Source organism: Leiobunum rupestre, chromosome 9 (genome assembly GCF_980474605.1).
Source record: "Leiobunum rupestre chromosome 9, qqLeiRupe1.1.hap1, whole genome shotgun sequence".
Taxonomy (NCBI): Eukaryota; Metazoa; Arthropoda; class Arachnida; order Opiliones; family Sclerosomatidae; genus Leiobunum; species Leiobunum rupestre.
This window is the reverse complement of record NC_143392.1, coordinates 8,311,777-8,329,922: the sequence shown is the minus strand read 5'-3', so window position 1 is coordinate 8,329,922 and position 18,146 is coordinate 8,311,777. Positions and strand designations below refer to the sequence as shown.

Here is an 18,146-nt window from a genome sequence, read left to right as displayed (position 1 = left end):
CATGGTACCCTTTTACCCATAATAGAACCACCCCAGTAAGGCCCTTCCTCCCCCTTTTCCCCATGCTATAATTACCGTTCCTCCCTTTTTTCCCATGTACCCGGTAGCACAGAGCTGTTGGGAAAGGGTTGGTTCTTCGGCTTTCGGGTTGGCAATGGGTTGGAGTTGGCAGCAGCCACTTAGCCAACTCTCTTTTTCGTTAATAATTTTAGAATATTTTTAATACTGTTGGCCCGTGGTTGGCCCAGCTGTAGTTTCCTTTGGTTCAATTTTTAACTCCCTATCTATCTTCCCCTCTTTTTAACAGGTGGCGCATGGTTGGCGTAAACGCTTTTGTAAAGACTATATATTCGCTCTAAATAGTATTTTTATTTTTACCTTATAGAGTTTCAAAACTAGATCCGGCAGCATTGTTCTAACGGTATTTTTATTTGAAAGACAAGATGATTAAAACTATTTAAAGTTGACTATTAAGCGTCTTTCAATTGAAATAAATTTTATAGCATTTGTTATAAAGTACAAACTATGTTGCCATTTAAATTTCATAAACCCTGATAGTGTCGCACAGTATTTAGGGTTTTTATTATATTATAGTTAACTTACACTATTATTTAAAAACGTTATCCTAATTTAAAAGGTAAATACATAAGATAAAGGCTTTATACTTAGAGCTCGGCAGAACGGATAAAAAAATGGCAAGATTTCGATTAGTCATAAAAATTTGTTGTTTTATAGATATGATTCGCAGCTACGATTTAATCTGCAAACATTACTGTATAATTTGGATAATGTTTCGTTATGGATATAAAAAAATATTAAAAAGGGTTATTTCTTATCCAAACACGGAGCTCTATTTATAGTGGATAAAGGGGGTACAAAAGGCTAAAAATGGATGGCAAGAGTAAGAAAATAGGCTTATAAGTGGTTGGCAAGTCGAGGTTTAAATAGTTGGCGATCTGACCTTTTTAAAGTTGGCATATAGGTGGTTTAAAGTTGGCGTATATGTGGTTTAAAGTTGGCAATTATTTTTCGAACAGTTGGCGAGGGACTTAAAATCGTCGGTTAGGAGTTGGTTAGCGTGTAAATATTAAGTTGGTTTTGCGGACATCAAAGTCAGTCACCCAACTACCCACGTAAAGTAGCAGGCCAACTGTTAAACATGTTCGGTGGCCCAACCAATTTTGGCTACTCGGGTTATAATTACCGAGGTACCCACCTCCCTTTTTTTCCCATGTGATAATTACCGTGGTACCCACCTCCCGACTTTTCCCCATGAGCTAATTACCGTTCCTCCCCTTTTTCCCCATGTTATAATTACCGTGGTACCCACCTCCCCCTTTTTCCCATGTGATAATTACCGTGGTACCCTTTTCCCCATAAGAGAACCACCCCAGTAAGGCCCTTCCTTCCCCTTTTCCCCATGTGCTAATTACCGTGGTACCCCTCCCCCTTTTTCCCATGTGATAATTACCGTGGTACCCTCTCCCCCTTTTCTCCATGCGAGAATTTCCGAAGTACTCCCCTCCCCCTTTCCAATGCGAGAATTTCCGTGGTCCCCTTTTCCCCGCAAAAATAACTCAAATTCGCAGTCGTAGCAAACCCCGTTTACCCCTTTAAACCCCCTTTATCCAATAGCTGATGCATAAAGGCCACGCTGAGAGAAACCCCACCCCCCTCCCCGTTTCCGAAAATACTCCATACGATAACCCCCCCCCCTCCGAAATTCGCGAGGGAAAGAGAGAAAATTTCGGGTGTGTTGCGGGTTGGGACAAACACGGCCCAACTCTCAGGGGCGACAGATTTTGAGAATTTTTAGAAACTGACTTTTGAAAATTTGTAATAAAGAAACTTAAAACCAAATCGGAAATCGAAGGCGACTCGATGCGAAAACGCGAATCGCAGCGTACGTAAAAAAATGCCACGCGACGCTCGCGCCCGTAACGCGCGCGCGAAAAGCGTCAGAAAATCGAGAAAAAAATCGGTTGACAATAAGCTGGCGGGCCTTGTTGTGGCCCTGCTGCTGGTGATCGTTTTACTGAGCACGGAACTGAACGCGAAAAGAATACCACCCGGAACTGAAATCGAGAAAAATGAGCTTGGACAGTACCAAGTCTGGTTGGAGGAAATCGAGAAGGCTAATAACGACTTGCACCAACTGGACTTGACGAAATGGCTCGATTCTTCTCATAGGATGAAGCACGACGGCGAAAATGAAGAAGGTGAAGGAACAGATGAAAGTTCGTAACATTTAATGTTTAAATCGATCTTCACTCTTCTACTACTGCACCATAAAATCAAAGATAATATAGAACAATGTAGATCCTGATAGCTTTTTGATTGATGGTTTTGTAACGAAGTGTTTATCCACTAACGGCACGTGACATCTGAAACATCGACCTATATCGGCCTCTGTATAGTCTTACCACGGCCAACTTTGATAACGCTCTGTTTCGTGAAAAGCGAATCATAAAATGTGGCCGTGGTCTTTTCTACCCACGGTAACTATAGAGCAATTTTTTTCTGTGTTCCGGCAGGAAGTGGGTAAAAGCTATTGACTAGGAGGAAAGCAGTGATTTCGAATCTAGGGTACTAGGTAGAGTTTTAAGTTGAAAAATTGCCGAGGCTTTTTTCTTTTGAAAAAATTTCCGTATTTTTCCAAAAAAGAGAAAAAAAAAGTTTAATTCGCTAATTTCAATTTCTCGGCATTTTCGCCTCATTTTTTCCAATCCAAAAGTAAAACTAAACCTTTATTTAGACTAGTCTAGAAAATATGTTTCAATTTTTTCGGCATTTAATTTTTCCGGAAAATTAACAACTCTATACATTTACTACGTTCGTATTATCTTTGATAAAATTAAACGCAAAATTTTTTATCTGGAAAACGCGACTTAGACAATAAGTGGTAAACCGAAAACAACGCTACACCTACGTATAGATCGTTGAAATAAATATTACGAATTATGTTAAATCACCTTACTAAACATCAAATATTTTTAAATTGTTGAACTAACGATTTCGAACGTTAAAATGTTTCGCAATTTAGTTATAACTATTGAAAACTTAAATTTAGTTTCTACCTTTTAAAATATATTTCATTTTATTTTACGGTAAATATAGTGTTTGAAAAATATAGAACCGGGATTTTAAACTGAGCCATTTCCTGAAAAAAAACATAACCTAGTTTTACCGTCAACAGGTGGCGCTGAATGCGGATTGTTATTCTAAGTTTGGGCAGAGCATCGCGTGGCTCAAGGTTCTTAGGGACCTTGATACAGCGTTTCCCTCGATCAGTATTTCGAGCGTATAAATTTCTAAATATAGACAGTAGTTAAAATTTTCCTTTTGAAGACTGCCTTTCCTACGTTTTCAACCCCCTCAATCTTTTTAAGCGACGGGTTACACCCTTAGTCGACTAAAGCCCGTTTATGAGTGCCGACTTGGGCATCCTCAACTCAACCGTGGAAAAAGAAACCTCGAATGAAAAAAATTGTGATTTTTTTAATTTCTTGAGGGAAAGATTTTAGGGTAAAAGCATTGCTCTCCCCCCTGAAAATAATTTAAGCATCTCCAAATTTCGCTAGCAGTTTACGGGCCTGCGAACTTTACCACATTTTACAGCTCTCAGAACCCACACCCAACTTTCATCGCATTTTACAGCTCTAAGAACCCCCGTCTAACTACCACCACATTTTACAACTTTCAGAACCCCCAACCGACTACCGTCGTATTTTAAAGCTCTAAGAACCTCCACCCGACTACCGTCGCATTTTACAGCTCTAAGAACCCCCACCCGACTACTGCCACATTTTACGGCTCTCAGAACCCCCACCCGACTACCGTCACATTTTACAGCTCTCAGAACCCCCGCCTGACTACCGCAAAGATTTTAGGGTAAAAGCATTGCTCTCCCCCTGAAAATAATTTAAGCATCTCCAAATTTCGCTAGCAATTTACGGGCCTGCGAACTTCACAACATTTTACAGCTCTCAGAACATACACCCGACTACCGCCACATTTTACAGCTCCCAGGACCCCAGCTGACTACCGCCACATTTTACAGCTTCCAGAACCAAAACCCGACTACGACCACATTTTACAGTTCTCAGAACCCCCACCCGACTACCGCCACATTTTACAGCTTCCAGAACCAAAACCCGACTACGACCACATTTTACAGTTCTCAGAACCCCCACCCGACTACCGTCGTATTTTAAAGCTCTAAGAACCTCCACCCGACTACCGTCGCATTTTACAGCTCTAAGCACCCCCACCCGACTACTGCCACATTTTACAGCTCTCAGAACCCCCACCCGACTACCGTCACATTTTACAGCTCCAAAAACTCCCACCTGACTACCGCCACATTTTAAAGCTCTCAGAACCCCCACCTGACTACCGCAAAGATTGTAGGGTAAAAGCATTGCTCTTCCCCTGAAAATAATTTAAGCATCTCCAAATTACGGGCCTGCGAACTTTACAACATTTTACAGCTCTCAGAACCCACACCCGACTTTCGTCGCATTTTAAAGCTCTAAGAACCCCCGCCTGACTAACACCGCATTTAACAGCTTTCAGAACCTCCACCCAACTATCGTCGCATTTTACAGCTCCCAGAACCTCCACCCGACTACCGCCACATTTTACAGCTTCCAGAACCCCCACCCGACTACCGAAACATTTAAAAGCTCCCAGAACCCCCTGCGACTACCGCCACATTTGAGTGCTCCCACAACCCCCAGCCGAATACCGCCGCCACATTTTACAGCTCCCAGAACCCCAGCTGACTACCGCCACATTTTACAGCTTCCAGAACCAAAACCCGACTACGACCACATTTTACAGTTCTCAGAACCCCCACCCGACTACCATTGCATTTTACAGCTCTCAGAACCCCCACCCGACTACCACCACATTTTACAGCGCTCAGAAACCCCCACCCGACTACCGCCACATTTTACAGCTTCCAGAACCCCCACCCGACTACCGAAACATTTAAAAGCTCCCAGAACCCCCTGCGACTACCGCCACATTTGAGAGCTCCCACAACCCCCAGCCGAATACCGCCGCCACATTTTACAGCTCCCAGAACCCCAGCTGACTACCGCCACATTTTACAGCTTCCAGAACCAAAACCCGACTACGACCACATTTTACAGTTCTCAGAACCCCCACCCGACTACCATTGCATTTTACAGCTCTCAGAACCCCCACCCGACTACCACCACATTTTACAGCGCTCAGAAACCCCCACCCGACTACCGCCACATTTTACAGCTCCAAGAACCCCCACCTGACTACCGGCTAATTTTACAGTTCTCAGAACCCCCACCCGACTACCGTCGTATTTTAAAGCTCTAAGAACCTCCACCCGACTACCGTCGCATTTTACAGCTCTAAGCACCCCCACCCGACTACTGCCACATTTTACAGCTCTCAGAACCCCCACCCGACTACCGTCACATTTTACAGCTCCAAAAACTCCCACCTGACTACCGCCACATTTTAAAGCTCTCAGAACCCCCACCTGACTACCGCAAAGATTGTAGGGTAAAAGCATTGCTCTTCCCCTGAAAATAATTTAAGCATCTCCAAATTTCGCTAGCAATTTACGGGCCTGCGAACTTTACAACATTTTACAGCTCTCAGAACCCACACCCGACTTTCGTCGCATTTTAAAGCTCTAAGAACCCCCGCCTGACTAACACCGCATTTAACAGCTTTCAGAACCTCCACCCAACTACCGTCGCATTTTACAGCTCCCAGAACCTCCACCCGACTACCGCCACATTTTACAGCTTCCAGAACCCCCACCCGACTACCGAAACATTTAAAAGCTCCCAGAACCCCCTGCGACTACCGCCACATTTGAGAGCTCCCACAACCCCCAGCCGAATACCGCCGCCACATTTTACAGCTCCCAGAACCCCAGCTGACTACCGCCACATTTTACAGCTTCCAGAACCAAAACCCGACTACGACCACATTTTACAGTTCTCAGAACCCCCACCCGACTACCATTGCATTTTACAGCTCTCAGAACCCCCACCCGACTACCACCACATTTTACAGCGCTCAGAAACCCCCACCCGACTACCGCCACATTTTACAGCTCCAAGAACCCCCACCTGACTACCGGCTAATTTTACAGCTTCCAGAACCCCCACCCGACTACCGAAACATTTAAAAGCTCCCAGAACCCCCCTGCGACTACCACCACATTTGAGAGCTCCCACAACCCCCAGCCGAATACCGCCGCCACATTTTACAGTTCTCAAAACCCCCACCCGACTACCGCCACATTTTACAGCTCCCAGAACCCCAGCCGGCTACCGCCACATTTTACAGCTTCCAGAACCAAAACCCGACTACGACCACATTTTACAGTTATCAGAACCCCCACCCGACTACCATCGCATTTTACAGCTCTCAGAACACCCACCCGACTACCACCACATTTTACAGCTCTCAGAACCCCCACCCGACTACCACCACATTTTACAGCGCTCAGAAACCCCCACCCGACTACCGCCACATTTTACAGCTCCAAGAACCCCCACCTGACTACCGGCTAATTTTACAGCTTCCAGAACCCCCACCCGACTACCGAAACATTTAAAAGCTCCCAGAACCCCCCTGCGACTACCACCACATTTGAGAGCTCCCACAACCCCCAGCCGAATACCGCCGCCACATTTTACAGTTCTCAAAACCCCCACCCGACTACCGCCACATTTTACAGCTCCCAGAACCCCAGCCGGCTACCGCCACATTTTACAGCTTCCAGAACCAAAACCCGACTACGACCACATTTTACAGTTATCAGAACCCCCACCCGACTACCATCGCATTTTACAGCTCTCAGAACACCCACCCGACTACCACCACATTTTACAGCCCTCAGAAACCCCCACCCGACTACCGCCACATTTTACAGCTCCCAGAACCCCCACCTGACTACCGGCACATTTTACAGCTTCCAGAACACCCACCCGACTACCGAAACATTTAAAAGCTCCCAGAACCTCCACCCGACTACCGCCACATTTGAGAGCTCCCACAACCCCCAGCCGAATACCGCCAAATTTTACAGTTCTCAAACCCCCACCCAACTACCGCCACATTTTACAGCTCTCAGAACATACACCCGACTATCGCCACATTTTACAGCTCCCAGGACCCCAGCTGACTACCGCCACATTTTACAGCTTCCAGAACCAAAACCCGACTACGACCACATTTTACAGTTCTCAGAACCCCCACCCGACTACCGCCACATTTTACAGCTTCCAGAACCAAAACCCGACTACGACCACATTTTACAGTTCTCAGAACCCCCACCCGACTACCGTCGTATTTTAAAGCTCTAAGAACCTCCACCCGACTACCGTCGCATTTTACAGCTCTAAGCACCCCCACCCGACTACTGCCACATTTTACAGCTCTCAGAACCCCCACCCGACTACCGTCACATTTTACAGCTCCAAAAACTCCCACCTGACTACCGCCACATTTTAAAGCTCTCAGAACCCCCACCTGACTACCGCAAAGATTGTAGGGTAAAAGCATTGCTCTTTCCCTGAAAATAATTTAAGCATCTCCAAATTTCGCTAGCAATTTACGGGCCTGCGAACTTTACAACATTTTACAGCTCTCAGAACCCACACCCGACTTTCGTCGCATTTTAAAGCTCTAAGAACCCCCGCCTGACTAACACCGCATTTAACAGCTTTCAGAACCTCCACCCAACTACCGTCGCATTTTACAGCTCCCAGAACCTCCACCCGACTACCGCCACATTTTACAGCTTCCAGAACCCCCACCCGACTACCGAAACATTTAAAAGCTCCCAGAACCCCCTGCGACTACCGCCACATTTGAGAGCTCCCACAACCCCCAGCTGAATACCGCCGCCACATTTTACAGCTCCCAGAACCCCAGCTGACTACCGCCACATTTTACAGCTTCCAGAACCAAAACCCGACTACGACCACATTTTACAGTTCTCAGAACCCCCACCCGACTACCATTGCATTTTACAGCTCTCAGAACCCCCACCCGACTACCACCACATTTTACAGCGCTCAGAAACCCCCACCCGACTACCGCCACATTTTACAGCTCCAAGAACCCCCACCTGACTACCGGCTAATTTTACAGCTTCCAGAACCCCCACCCGACTACCGAAACATTTAAAAGCTCCCAGAACCCCCCTGCGACTACCACCACATTTGAGAGCTCCCACAACCCCCAGCCGAATACCGCCGCCACATTTTACAGTTCTCAAAACCCCCACCCGACTACCGCCACATTTTACAGCTCCCAGAACCCCAGCCGGCTACCGCCACATTTTACAGCTTCCAGAACCAAAACCCGACTACGACCACATTTTACAGTTATCAGAACCCCCACCCGACTACCATCGCATTTTACAGCTCTCAGAACACCCACCCGACTACCACCACATTTTACAGCTCTCAGAAACCCCCACCCGACTACCGCCACATTTTACAGCTCCCAGAACCCCCACCTGACTACCGGCACATTTTACAGCTTCCAGAACACCCACCCGACTACCGAAACATTTAAAAGCTCCCAGAACCTCCACCCGACTACCGCCACATTTGAGAGCTCCCACAACCCCCAGCCGAATACCGCCAAATTTTACAGTTCTCAAACCCCCACCCAACTACCGCCACATTTTACAGCTCTCAGAACATACACCCGACTATCGCCACATTTTACAGCTCCCAGGACCCCAGCTGACTACCGCCACATTTTACAGCTTCCAGAACCAAAACCCGACTACGACCACATTTTACAGTTCTCAGAACCCCCACCCGACTACCGCCACATTTTACAGCTTCCAGAACCAAAACCCGACTACGACCACATTTTACAGTTCTCAGAACCCCCACCCGACTACCGTCGTATTTTAAAGCTCTAAGAACCTCCACCCGACTACCGTCGCATTTTACAGCTCTAAGCACCCCCACCCGACTACTGCCACATTTTACAGCTCTCAGAACCCCCACCCGACTACCGTCACATTTTACAGCTCCAAAAACTCCCACCTGACTACCGCCACATTTTAAAGCTCTCAGAACCCCCACCTGACTACCGCAAAGATTGTAGGGTAAAAGCATTGCTCTTCCCCTGAAAATAATTTAAGCATCTCCAAATTTCGCTAGCAATTTACGGGCCTGCGAACTTTACAACATTTTACAGCTCTCAGAACCCACACCCGACTTTCGTCGCATTTTAAAGCTCTAAGAACCCCCGCCTGACTAACACCGCATTTAACAGCTTTCAGAACCTCCACCCAACTACCGTCGCATTTTACAGCTCCCAGAACCTCCACCCGACTACCGCCACATTTTACAGCTTCCAGAACCCCCACCCGACTACCGAAACATTTAAAAGCTCCCAGAACCCCCTGCGACTACCGCCACATTTGAGAGCTCCCACAACCCCCAGCCGAATACCGCCGCCACATTTTACAGCTCCCAGAACCCCAGCTGACTACCGCCACATTTTACAGCTTCCAGAACCAAAACCCGACTACGACCACATTTTACAGTTCTCAGAACCCCCACCCGACTACCATTGCATTTTACAGCTCTCAGAACCCCCACCCGACTACCACCACATTTTACAGCGCTCAGAAACCCCCACCCGACTACCGCCACATTTTACAGCTCCAAGAACCCCCACCTGACTACCGGCTAATTTTACAGCTTCCAGAACCCCCACCCGACTACCGAAACATTTAAAAGCTCCCAGAACCCCCCTGCGACTACCACCACATTTGAGAGCTCCCACAACCCCCAGCCGAATACCGCCGCCACATTTTACAGTTCTCAAAACCCCCACCCGACTACCGCCACATTTTACAGCTCCCAGAACCCCAGCCGGCTACCGCCACATTTTACAGCTTCCAGAACCAAAACCCGACTACGACCACATTTTACAGTTATCAGAACCCCCACCCGACTACCATCGCATTTTACAGCTCTCAGAACACCCACCCGACTACCACCACATTTTACAGCTCTCAGAAACCCCCACCCGACTACCGCCACATTTTACAGCTCCCAGAACCCCCACCTGACTACCGGCACATTTTACAGCTTCCAGAACACCCACCCGACTACCGAAACATTTAAAAGCTCCCAGAACCTCCACCCGACTACCGCCACATTTGAGAGCTCCCACAACCCCCAGCCGAATACCGCCAAATTTTACAGTTCTCAAACCCCCACCCAACTACCGCCACATTTTACAGCTCCCAGAACCCCAGCCGACTACCGCCACATTTTACAGCTTCCAGAACCAAAACCCGACTACGACCACATTTTACCGTTCTCAGAACCCCCACCCGACTACCACCACATTTTACAGCTCTCAGAAACCCCCACCCGACTACCGAAACATTTAAAAGCTCCCAGAACCCCCACCCGACTACCGCCACATTTTACAGCTTCCAGAACCCCCACCCGACTACCGAAACATTTAAAAGCTCCCAGAACCCCCACCCGACTACCGCCACATTTGACAGCTCCCACAACCCACAGTCGAATACCGCCACATTTTACAGTTCTCAAAACCCCCACCCGACTACCGCCAGATTTTACAGCTCTCAGAACCCCCACCCGACTACCGCCACATTTTACAGTCCTCAGAACCCCCACCCGAATACCGCCACATTTTACAGCTCCCAGAACCCCCACTAGATATACTGTGTTTTAACGGAAAATCATATGGCAAACTACCAAATTAAATTTAAATATACAACAGCCTCTTTTTGGGTAATGAATTTATTTAGAAATCTTCCAAATTTGGGAACTGCACGTAGAGGCGATTTAGTTTTAACAGATCTGTGCTTTTAGGAAACTACTCATTTGGTAATCTCACTAACGGATTTGAACTTTTAGAAAATAACCCAATTTGGTAACTTTTTTTTAAATTCTTATTTTAATAAATGCCCTATTAATTATTTTTCTCTATTTGGAAACCACGGTTAGAGGAATTCCGGTTTAAGTGATGTGCGCTCTTTTAAAACTAACCATTTTGGGAACTGTCTGTTTAGAAACTGCCTTTTGGAAATAAAATAATCTGGTCCGTTGTAAAAACATTTGTGGCAGTCCATAAAAGAGACTTGGCAGCATAACGTCACACCGTACCTTGGGCTAAGGCCGCCATGCTGGTATCCTTTTTTCAATTCAAAAAAGCATGGGTGACGTATTATCTACGTCATGCTGCCAAAACCTTATTGAAAAAAGGTTATAGATTTAAGAATTTAAAATTTATTACGATTTTTAAAAGGCCAAAACAAGTATTAATTGTTTCCAAATCAAGACCCAAGTTACAATTACTAGAGTAGTATCTATCCATTCGTTTCAAAATGGCTGCCTTTTTGATATTTCAATTGTCTATATTTCGGAAAAAGCATAGAGTCACTTCGATTGTCTATGACGCTTCCTTACTCATTATAATCAGGGCTAAAAATAGCACTATCGTTTAAAAGAAAAGAAATGTTAAATGACTGTGCAACTATAATATGATTTTTCATGGTTTTGTGTTTCTAACGTGGTAATGCAGCATTTTCTAATGTGAATTTTCTATTACTTGATAATAGCAGACTCGGGATCATAGACCTACCTAGGAGGCTATGCCCCAAGACTACGTATCCCCAAAGTCTAACTATCCCCTGAAAATAAATATCCCCCAACATTCACCATCTTCAGAGTCAAACTATCCTCCAAGACCATATATCCCAACCACCGCTATATCCCGAGTTTTACTAAATCTAATTAATACTTCAATCTGCGTTGTTAAATGACAAATTTATTATACATAATTTCACCTCTAAATCTAACTGGCCAACAACATTCCTAACGTAAAAACACTTAACTAACTGATATCTCGATATGTATCTTAAATTGAACAGCGAAGGACCCATGCAAAGATGCAATAGTAGGCGAACTCGAAATTGGGAACGACGAATGCGACAGTCAAAACGAACATTGCATAACTGACCCTGCAAACAAATTCAAATTCAAATGCGAGGGATGCAAAGACAACTTTTACCCAGATGAAGGCGGATTCTGCGATGGTAAATGATCATTTTACGGACTTAAAATAACCACATTTAATATAACTGTCGGACATCTTAATATAACTTGCCAACTACATTCCTAACGTAAAAACCCTTAACTAACTGATATCTCGATATGTATCTTAAATTGAACAGCGAAGGACCCATGCAAAGATGCAATAGTAGGCGAACTCGAAATTGGGAACGACGAATGCGACAGTCAAAACGAACATTGCATAACTGACCCTGCGAACCAATTCAAATTCAAATGCAAGGGATGCAAAGACAACTTTTACCCAGATGAAGGCGGATTCTGCGATGGTAAATGATCATTTTACGGACTTAAAATAACCACATTTAATATAACTGTCGGACATCTTAATATAACTTGCCAACTACATTCCTAACGTAAAATCCCTTAACTAACTGATATCTCGATATGTATCTTAAATTGAACAGCGAAGGACCCATGCAAATATGCAATAGTAGGCGAACTCGAAATTGGGAACGACGAATGCGACAGTCAAAACGAACATTGCATAACTGACCCTGCAAACAAATTCAAATTCAAATGCGAGGGATGCAAAGACAACTTTTACCCAGGTGAAAGTGGATTCTGCGTTGGTAAATGATAAATTTACGGACTTAAAATAACCAAATTTAAGATAACTCTCGGACTTCTTAACCCAACTTTGCAACAACATTCCTAATCGCAAACAAATTAACTAACTGATTTTTCGATGGTTTTTGAATTTAGCAGCAATGAAGAACCCATGCAAGGAACTAGTTAAAGGCGCAACTGAAATTGGGGACGTCACATGTGGAAAGGAAGGCAAAAAGTGCATAGTAGATCCTGCGGACAAATCCAAACACAAATGCGACGAATGCAAAGACAATTTCAAACCAGGCGTAAGGGGAACTTGCGTTGGTAAATGATCAATTGATTATTATAATTATTATTAAATCTCACTTTCCAAAAACATTCCTTAACACAAAAATAATTATCTAATTGATCTCTCGATAATTTTTATAATTTAAAGGGATAAAAATAAGAAACTTTTTGGGTTGTGCGTATAGTATTTTCGGAGAATACCAAATACCTTGGTTATCTGTCAAATCTAATGTTGCAAAAAGCTGTATTATTTGACGAAATACTGGAAGGTTAAAAATTCTGGATCGAATTACAATTTAATGTAATTATTATACTAAATATTAAACTATGAAACCTTGTTTTAAACTAACAAGGCGGTCTTTAAATCATTGAAAAAGTCAGATAATAGATTATATTTTATTGATCACTTCATAACTAATGATAAGGAATTAATTAATATTATGAATATTTAATAGCCAAACATTATCCAAATTAAAAGACAAATTAGTAGAATAGTCCGTAAATTTATCGGAAATCGCAGTACGTCGGCCAGATATGCCTTCAAGGCGGTACAAGATTTAAATGAAGGCTAACATTTTAAATTTCTAAGCAAGCCAAAAAAGAGAGCTAGAAATAAAACAGAAAAGCTATTAAGGGAATACGTTACACCACCCTACAAAAATAAAAATAAATAATAAACCCTAACGAAACGATAGCCTATCGTTTAGTCCTGCTGGGAATTCCGTTCTGAATTTAAAAATCAGGCTATTTTCTTCAGTCACTCTATGAGGACGGTCACCGTTAAGAACCTTGAGCCCGCGGATAGAAATGGCAGCGATGGTGTGGACGATGTTCAAGTGTCTGTTTACTTGATTTTTGTCGCGGTTGCTTCTAATACCAAATAAGTGTTCCCGGAAACGATCAGCGAGGTGGCGACCAATCTCCCCGTAAGCTTTATCGCAAACTTTGCAGGATAGGGCGTATACACTCTTTTACGCGCGTCTTTCCCCCATCAAGGACCCTCCCACAATTTGCTCCACAGGCAGCTGCCATAGACGTACTGCACGTAGCTCTACCGTGGAAAGTTCTTTCCCCCACGGTATTGGCGACTCCCATGAAATACGCGCGTAAAAGAATCTATACGAGGTTTGATCTTGGGGTTGTAACTACTAAGTCGGAACTAACATACACGAATGTGTTGAAACGAGGGCGATTGCATCTCGTGGTGCCAGAATGAGTACCAAGCAAAACATCTTCGTGTAACGAAATTGAGACGAGAATCGACCGACGACTCTGGCCCAGACGTTAACAAAACCTGGGCGGTTCTTTGAAAATATCCTTCGTTTCTTGATCGATCTGCAGCGGATGAAAGTGCTTTCGAAGAATGCTTTCAACCTGAAGAACTTGCGGGTGGTAATTTCAATACGCCGTCCACCACGCCTGCTTTGAAATTTAAAATGTTGGTCTTCATTCAAATCTTGTACCGCATAGAAGGCATATCTTGCCAAAGTATTGCGATATCAGATTTATGGTCTAATCTACCAATTTGTCTTTTAATTCATATATTTCGGTGGCCTCTTACCTTTGAAACCTTTTACAAATTGTGCAAGATCTACATAGATATCGAGCTATGACGGCTACAGCACGGTTCCGCTATTGAGTTTTTTCTACTCATTTTAAAGAGGCATTGAAAGGCTTAGGTCATGATAACAGGGCCGTAGCTAGGGCTGGGCGGCCGGGGTGGCCGCCCCGGGCGCCGTGCTTGCGATAGGGTATAGGGGCGCCAAAATTGGTCCATATTATTATATTAGGGGGTGCCAAAATTGCAGCTCGCCCCTGGCGCCATTTTCTCTAGCTACGGTCCTGCATGATAAGTCATTTTTGGTTTAATGGGGATTTTACTGAGAACCCTATTAACATTTTCGCCTAAAATTATAAAAAAAATCAATTCTTCAGAGTGTACAGTGAGTTCGAAATTTTACCAAATAATTGGTTGAATGGAATAATGACGAATACTTCTTTACAGAGCCCTTCCAAATATAAGATATACTCTAACTTTCCAATCGAGCTTTCCTAAAACAAATGAAACCAATACTGTCTTCTTAATTTAGTGACGAAGAATCCTTGCAAGGACAAAATCGAAGATGAACCAGAAGTTGGGGACGCCGTATGCGACAAGGAAAATAAACTTTGCGTGCCTATGAACATTTCCGCATCCGAATGCGTTGGTAAATGATCAATTTAAGCGCTATAAAGGATCAAATGGAAGATCAACTGAACCTGGTTATTAATTATTTTTGAAATCAGGACGTTGCCAACTGGCCTTGAAGAATGACTGTCCCAAGCGGTTAGCGAACAAGTGCGCGATGAATGGTGAAACACCGGTCTGAATTTGTCCCAATGGGTACTACATGGGACCGGAGAAGTCTACCGTCGGTAAGTTGCTTAAAGTGCTGGAGAGCGCATTCATTTCCGTTATATGAGCTGATATTTTGCTGTTTTCAGTATTGTAGCGTCCTTAATTTTATTTATAATTACCCGAAAAAGGATTTTATAATTAAATACTTGTTAACTTGCTGTAGAAACGTGTAACACGTTGTGTCATATCAATAAAAATGATAAACATTGGTTTAAAGTAGCGTATTTACGTTAAAGTGAATTATTTAGAAGAGGCAGAATGTTGAAAACATATTTTTATGTAGACACAACAAGTTCATATCTGAAAAGTTTCATAGTATTCAATATTAGTAGTTTTCCATATTGTTTTGCAGGTGCTCAAATTTACGTCTATGAGTTACCAGGAATTAATGAAGGGATACAGTCAACAACAATCACCCCGGCTATCAAAATAGATGGCAAATCAACAACCTTTTCCCAACTTATGGAAAAACTGGTGATTCCAGACACTGAAAAACCAAAAGGAAATGATAAACCAAATCAGGAAACTGTTAATGAAGTTGATCTTTACGCCAGCAAAGCTGATGCGACACCCCTCCTAACAGCGTTAGCCGAAAAAATATTCAGTGCGGTAAGTCGAGTTCAACTTATACTCTCAGAAAATAGATTCTATATCAGCATCTCCCATTTCAGGAATGCGAAACAATACCAGGCAACCCTAAGAAGTGTAAAATCGGGGATTTAGAGCTGCTCGCAGACCAAAAAGACGCTTTCAAATCTACAATAACGAGCGCCAACCAGACGGAAGATATGTGTGCTTTCGGAGACAGCCCTTGCGTCAGAAAAGGACAACAGTGTAGTAACGAAAAGAAAACTGAAACCATGCCTTACCAATGTTTGTGCACAGCTGAGGGATACGAAACCGTTCCGGGAGCTTCCTACGAAAACTTCGCGTTTACATCCGAGGTTTGCCAAGGTAAGCGCCAATCGTCGTCAAATTTAGAATCTTTCATTGGAATTTAAGTTGCTTTAACCTCATTGTTACCATAAGACAAAGACGAATGCAAGGAGAATAACACCAGGTGTCCGAACGGCGAATGCCTGAATTTGCAACCGGAAAAAGGCATGTACACCTGCAAATGCAATGACCTTTTCATGAATCCGAAGAACGATGGTCAAACAAATAATAAGACATGCGTCGGTAAGTATTCCCAGTTTCAACAATGAACCCCGTCTACTCATCTACCTTCCTCAACTTCTGGATGCTACTCTTCTCAAAACAGATAGCTGCCAATCGGATTATTGTCCAGGACTAAATCAAGAATGCAAACCCGTTGGAAATAGCCATTACTGCGGGTAAATAATATAACGTTCGTGCTCTTAGCATCGTTTTAATTAAAATGTTTATCGAAAATGCTTAGTTGTAAAGATGGATATATGGGACCGGAATGTTCTCAGAAAATTGGTGAGTCAGAAACGGGAGCGTTCAAACAAGAATTAGACAGTACGTTTATCATTGATCATTTGCGGTCAGCTACCTTTGCCTCATTTCGGTCCCAAATGTAACTCGTTGAAAGTTGTTACAATTTCCCAGGAAACTGATTTTCTTCATTACATAAGTGGCGCGATGCTTTTCATCAAATACAATAACATTCAATATTTGCGTTCTAAAATACTGCGCGATATTTTCCAGAGGCTGAAAGCAACGTGATCATTGTCAGAGCTGTTTTGGGAACTGTTCTACTCTTAACTATCATCGTATCCGCGGTTAGCATAAGGAAGTAAGTGCGAAAAACTCATATATTACCTTACTGCATAATCTCGCTCATTCTACCCTCGCGCGTTACCATTCAGATTAAGAAGCAAGGCCAACAAGCAAAACCATAACAACCAGCCTTTGGACGATTTCAACGTAATTGTTTTAGATAACAATAACAAGAATGCTTTCAAGTACTGAGAATGTGGGATTGTGGGGATTCTTAACCCACTCTCGCATATTTTGTAGCGTTAGCTCGTCTGCTTTCTTATTTCGAGGCACTATTTTACGCGGACAGTCGCCATCTATCTTTACGAATTCTGATTAGAAATCAGACGGGTTTAGGCTACGAAGTATGCGAAGAAGGTACCACAAGGATATTCTTGATATCTGAATGTATTCTTGATATAAATAGATCTAATCCGATTGGTAATCTTTCATCTAAATCTTTTTTGTTTTCTTTCGGCGTCCGCGCAGTCCGGTAACAGAGGATACGACAACGCAGCGGGTCCGCGGTAAACTTCAAATACCAACAGTGGCGTAGCAAGAAATCCTTCGACGGAGGGGCTTAAACCATGTAAAATACCTAAGGGAGGTCGAGAAATGGGTAAAAATTTAGTACAGCCAAAGTTACACCAAGAGGAAGAATTACACGGAAACCCTCCCCTTGTCTATGCCACTGAACACCAAAGGCCATGTCCTCTGCCCACAATACTTTAGGATTATATTATTATTTTAAATGATTTTAGATTCCAAACGCGGAATTAGAACTGTAACTTAATATATGACGTAATAAACACTAAACCTTTTAAGAAAGATCAAATGGACTTGCTCAATACCTTTCCAATGTATACAGATCTACGAAAACTACCAACCCCGCTCCAAATTGGATTACCATTGAACCCATTACGCCAAGGGGTCCGTTAATTGCTACAATGCTACGCCAACCTTGGTGGGCTTAGTCAAATTTTAAAATATGGTTCAATTATAGAAAAAGAGGGGTCTCTCTATGTAGTGCGGAAGAAGTG

At 43.7% G+C, this 18,146-nt stretch overlaps 2 protein-coding genes across 2 annotated transcripts in view; both read left to right on the top strand.

The window, feature by feature from the left end:
• LOC149926424 (uncharacterized) overlaps window positions 1-17,882 on the top strand; it is a 52,217-nt gene extending 34,335 nt beyond the window's left edge. Inside the window, exons 4-11 of the mRNA XM_090157697.1 lie at window positions 15,737-15,993; window positions 16,056-16,338; window positions 16,414-16,563; window positions 16,646-16,718; window positions 16,784-16,866; window positions 17,056-17,143; window positions 17,217-17,274; window positions 17,596-17,882. Coding sequence (XP_090013823.1) covers window positions 15,737-15,993; window positions 16,056-16,338; window positions 16,414-16,563; window positions 16,646-16,718; window positions 16,784-16,866; window positions 17,056-17,143; window positions 17,217-17,274; window positions 17,596-17,637 — 1,034 coding nt within the window. The 3' untranslated portion in view covers window positions 17,638-17,882. The remainder of the gene's footprint in view (window positions 1-15,736; window positions 15,994-16,055; window positions 16,339-16,413; window positions 16,564-16,645; window positions 16,719-16,783; window positions 16,867-17,055; window positions 17,144-17,216; window positions 17,275-17,595) is intronic.
• LOC149926425 (uncharacterized) lies at window positions 1,916-15,803 on the top strand. The gene is made up of 8 exons (XM_090159261.1): window positions 1,916-2,237; window positions 11,948-12,112; window positions 12,251-12,415; window positions 12,554-12,697; window positions 12,852-13,022; window positions 15,077-15,193; window positions 15,273-15,401; window positions 15,717-15,803. Exons 1-7 carry the CDS (start codon window positions 1,916-1,918, stop codon window positions 15,353-15,355), a joined length of 1,167 nt encoding a protein of 388 aa, XP_090015387.1. The 3' UTR covers window positions 15,356-15,401; window positions 15,717-15,803.
• Window positions 17,883-18,146: the final 264 nt, after the last annotated feature.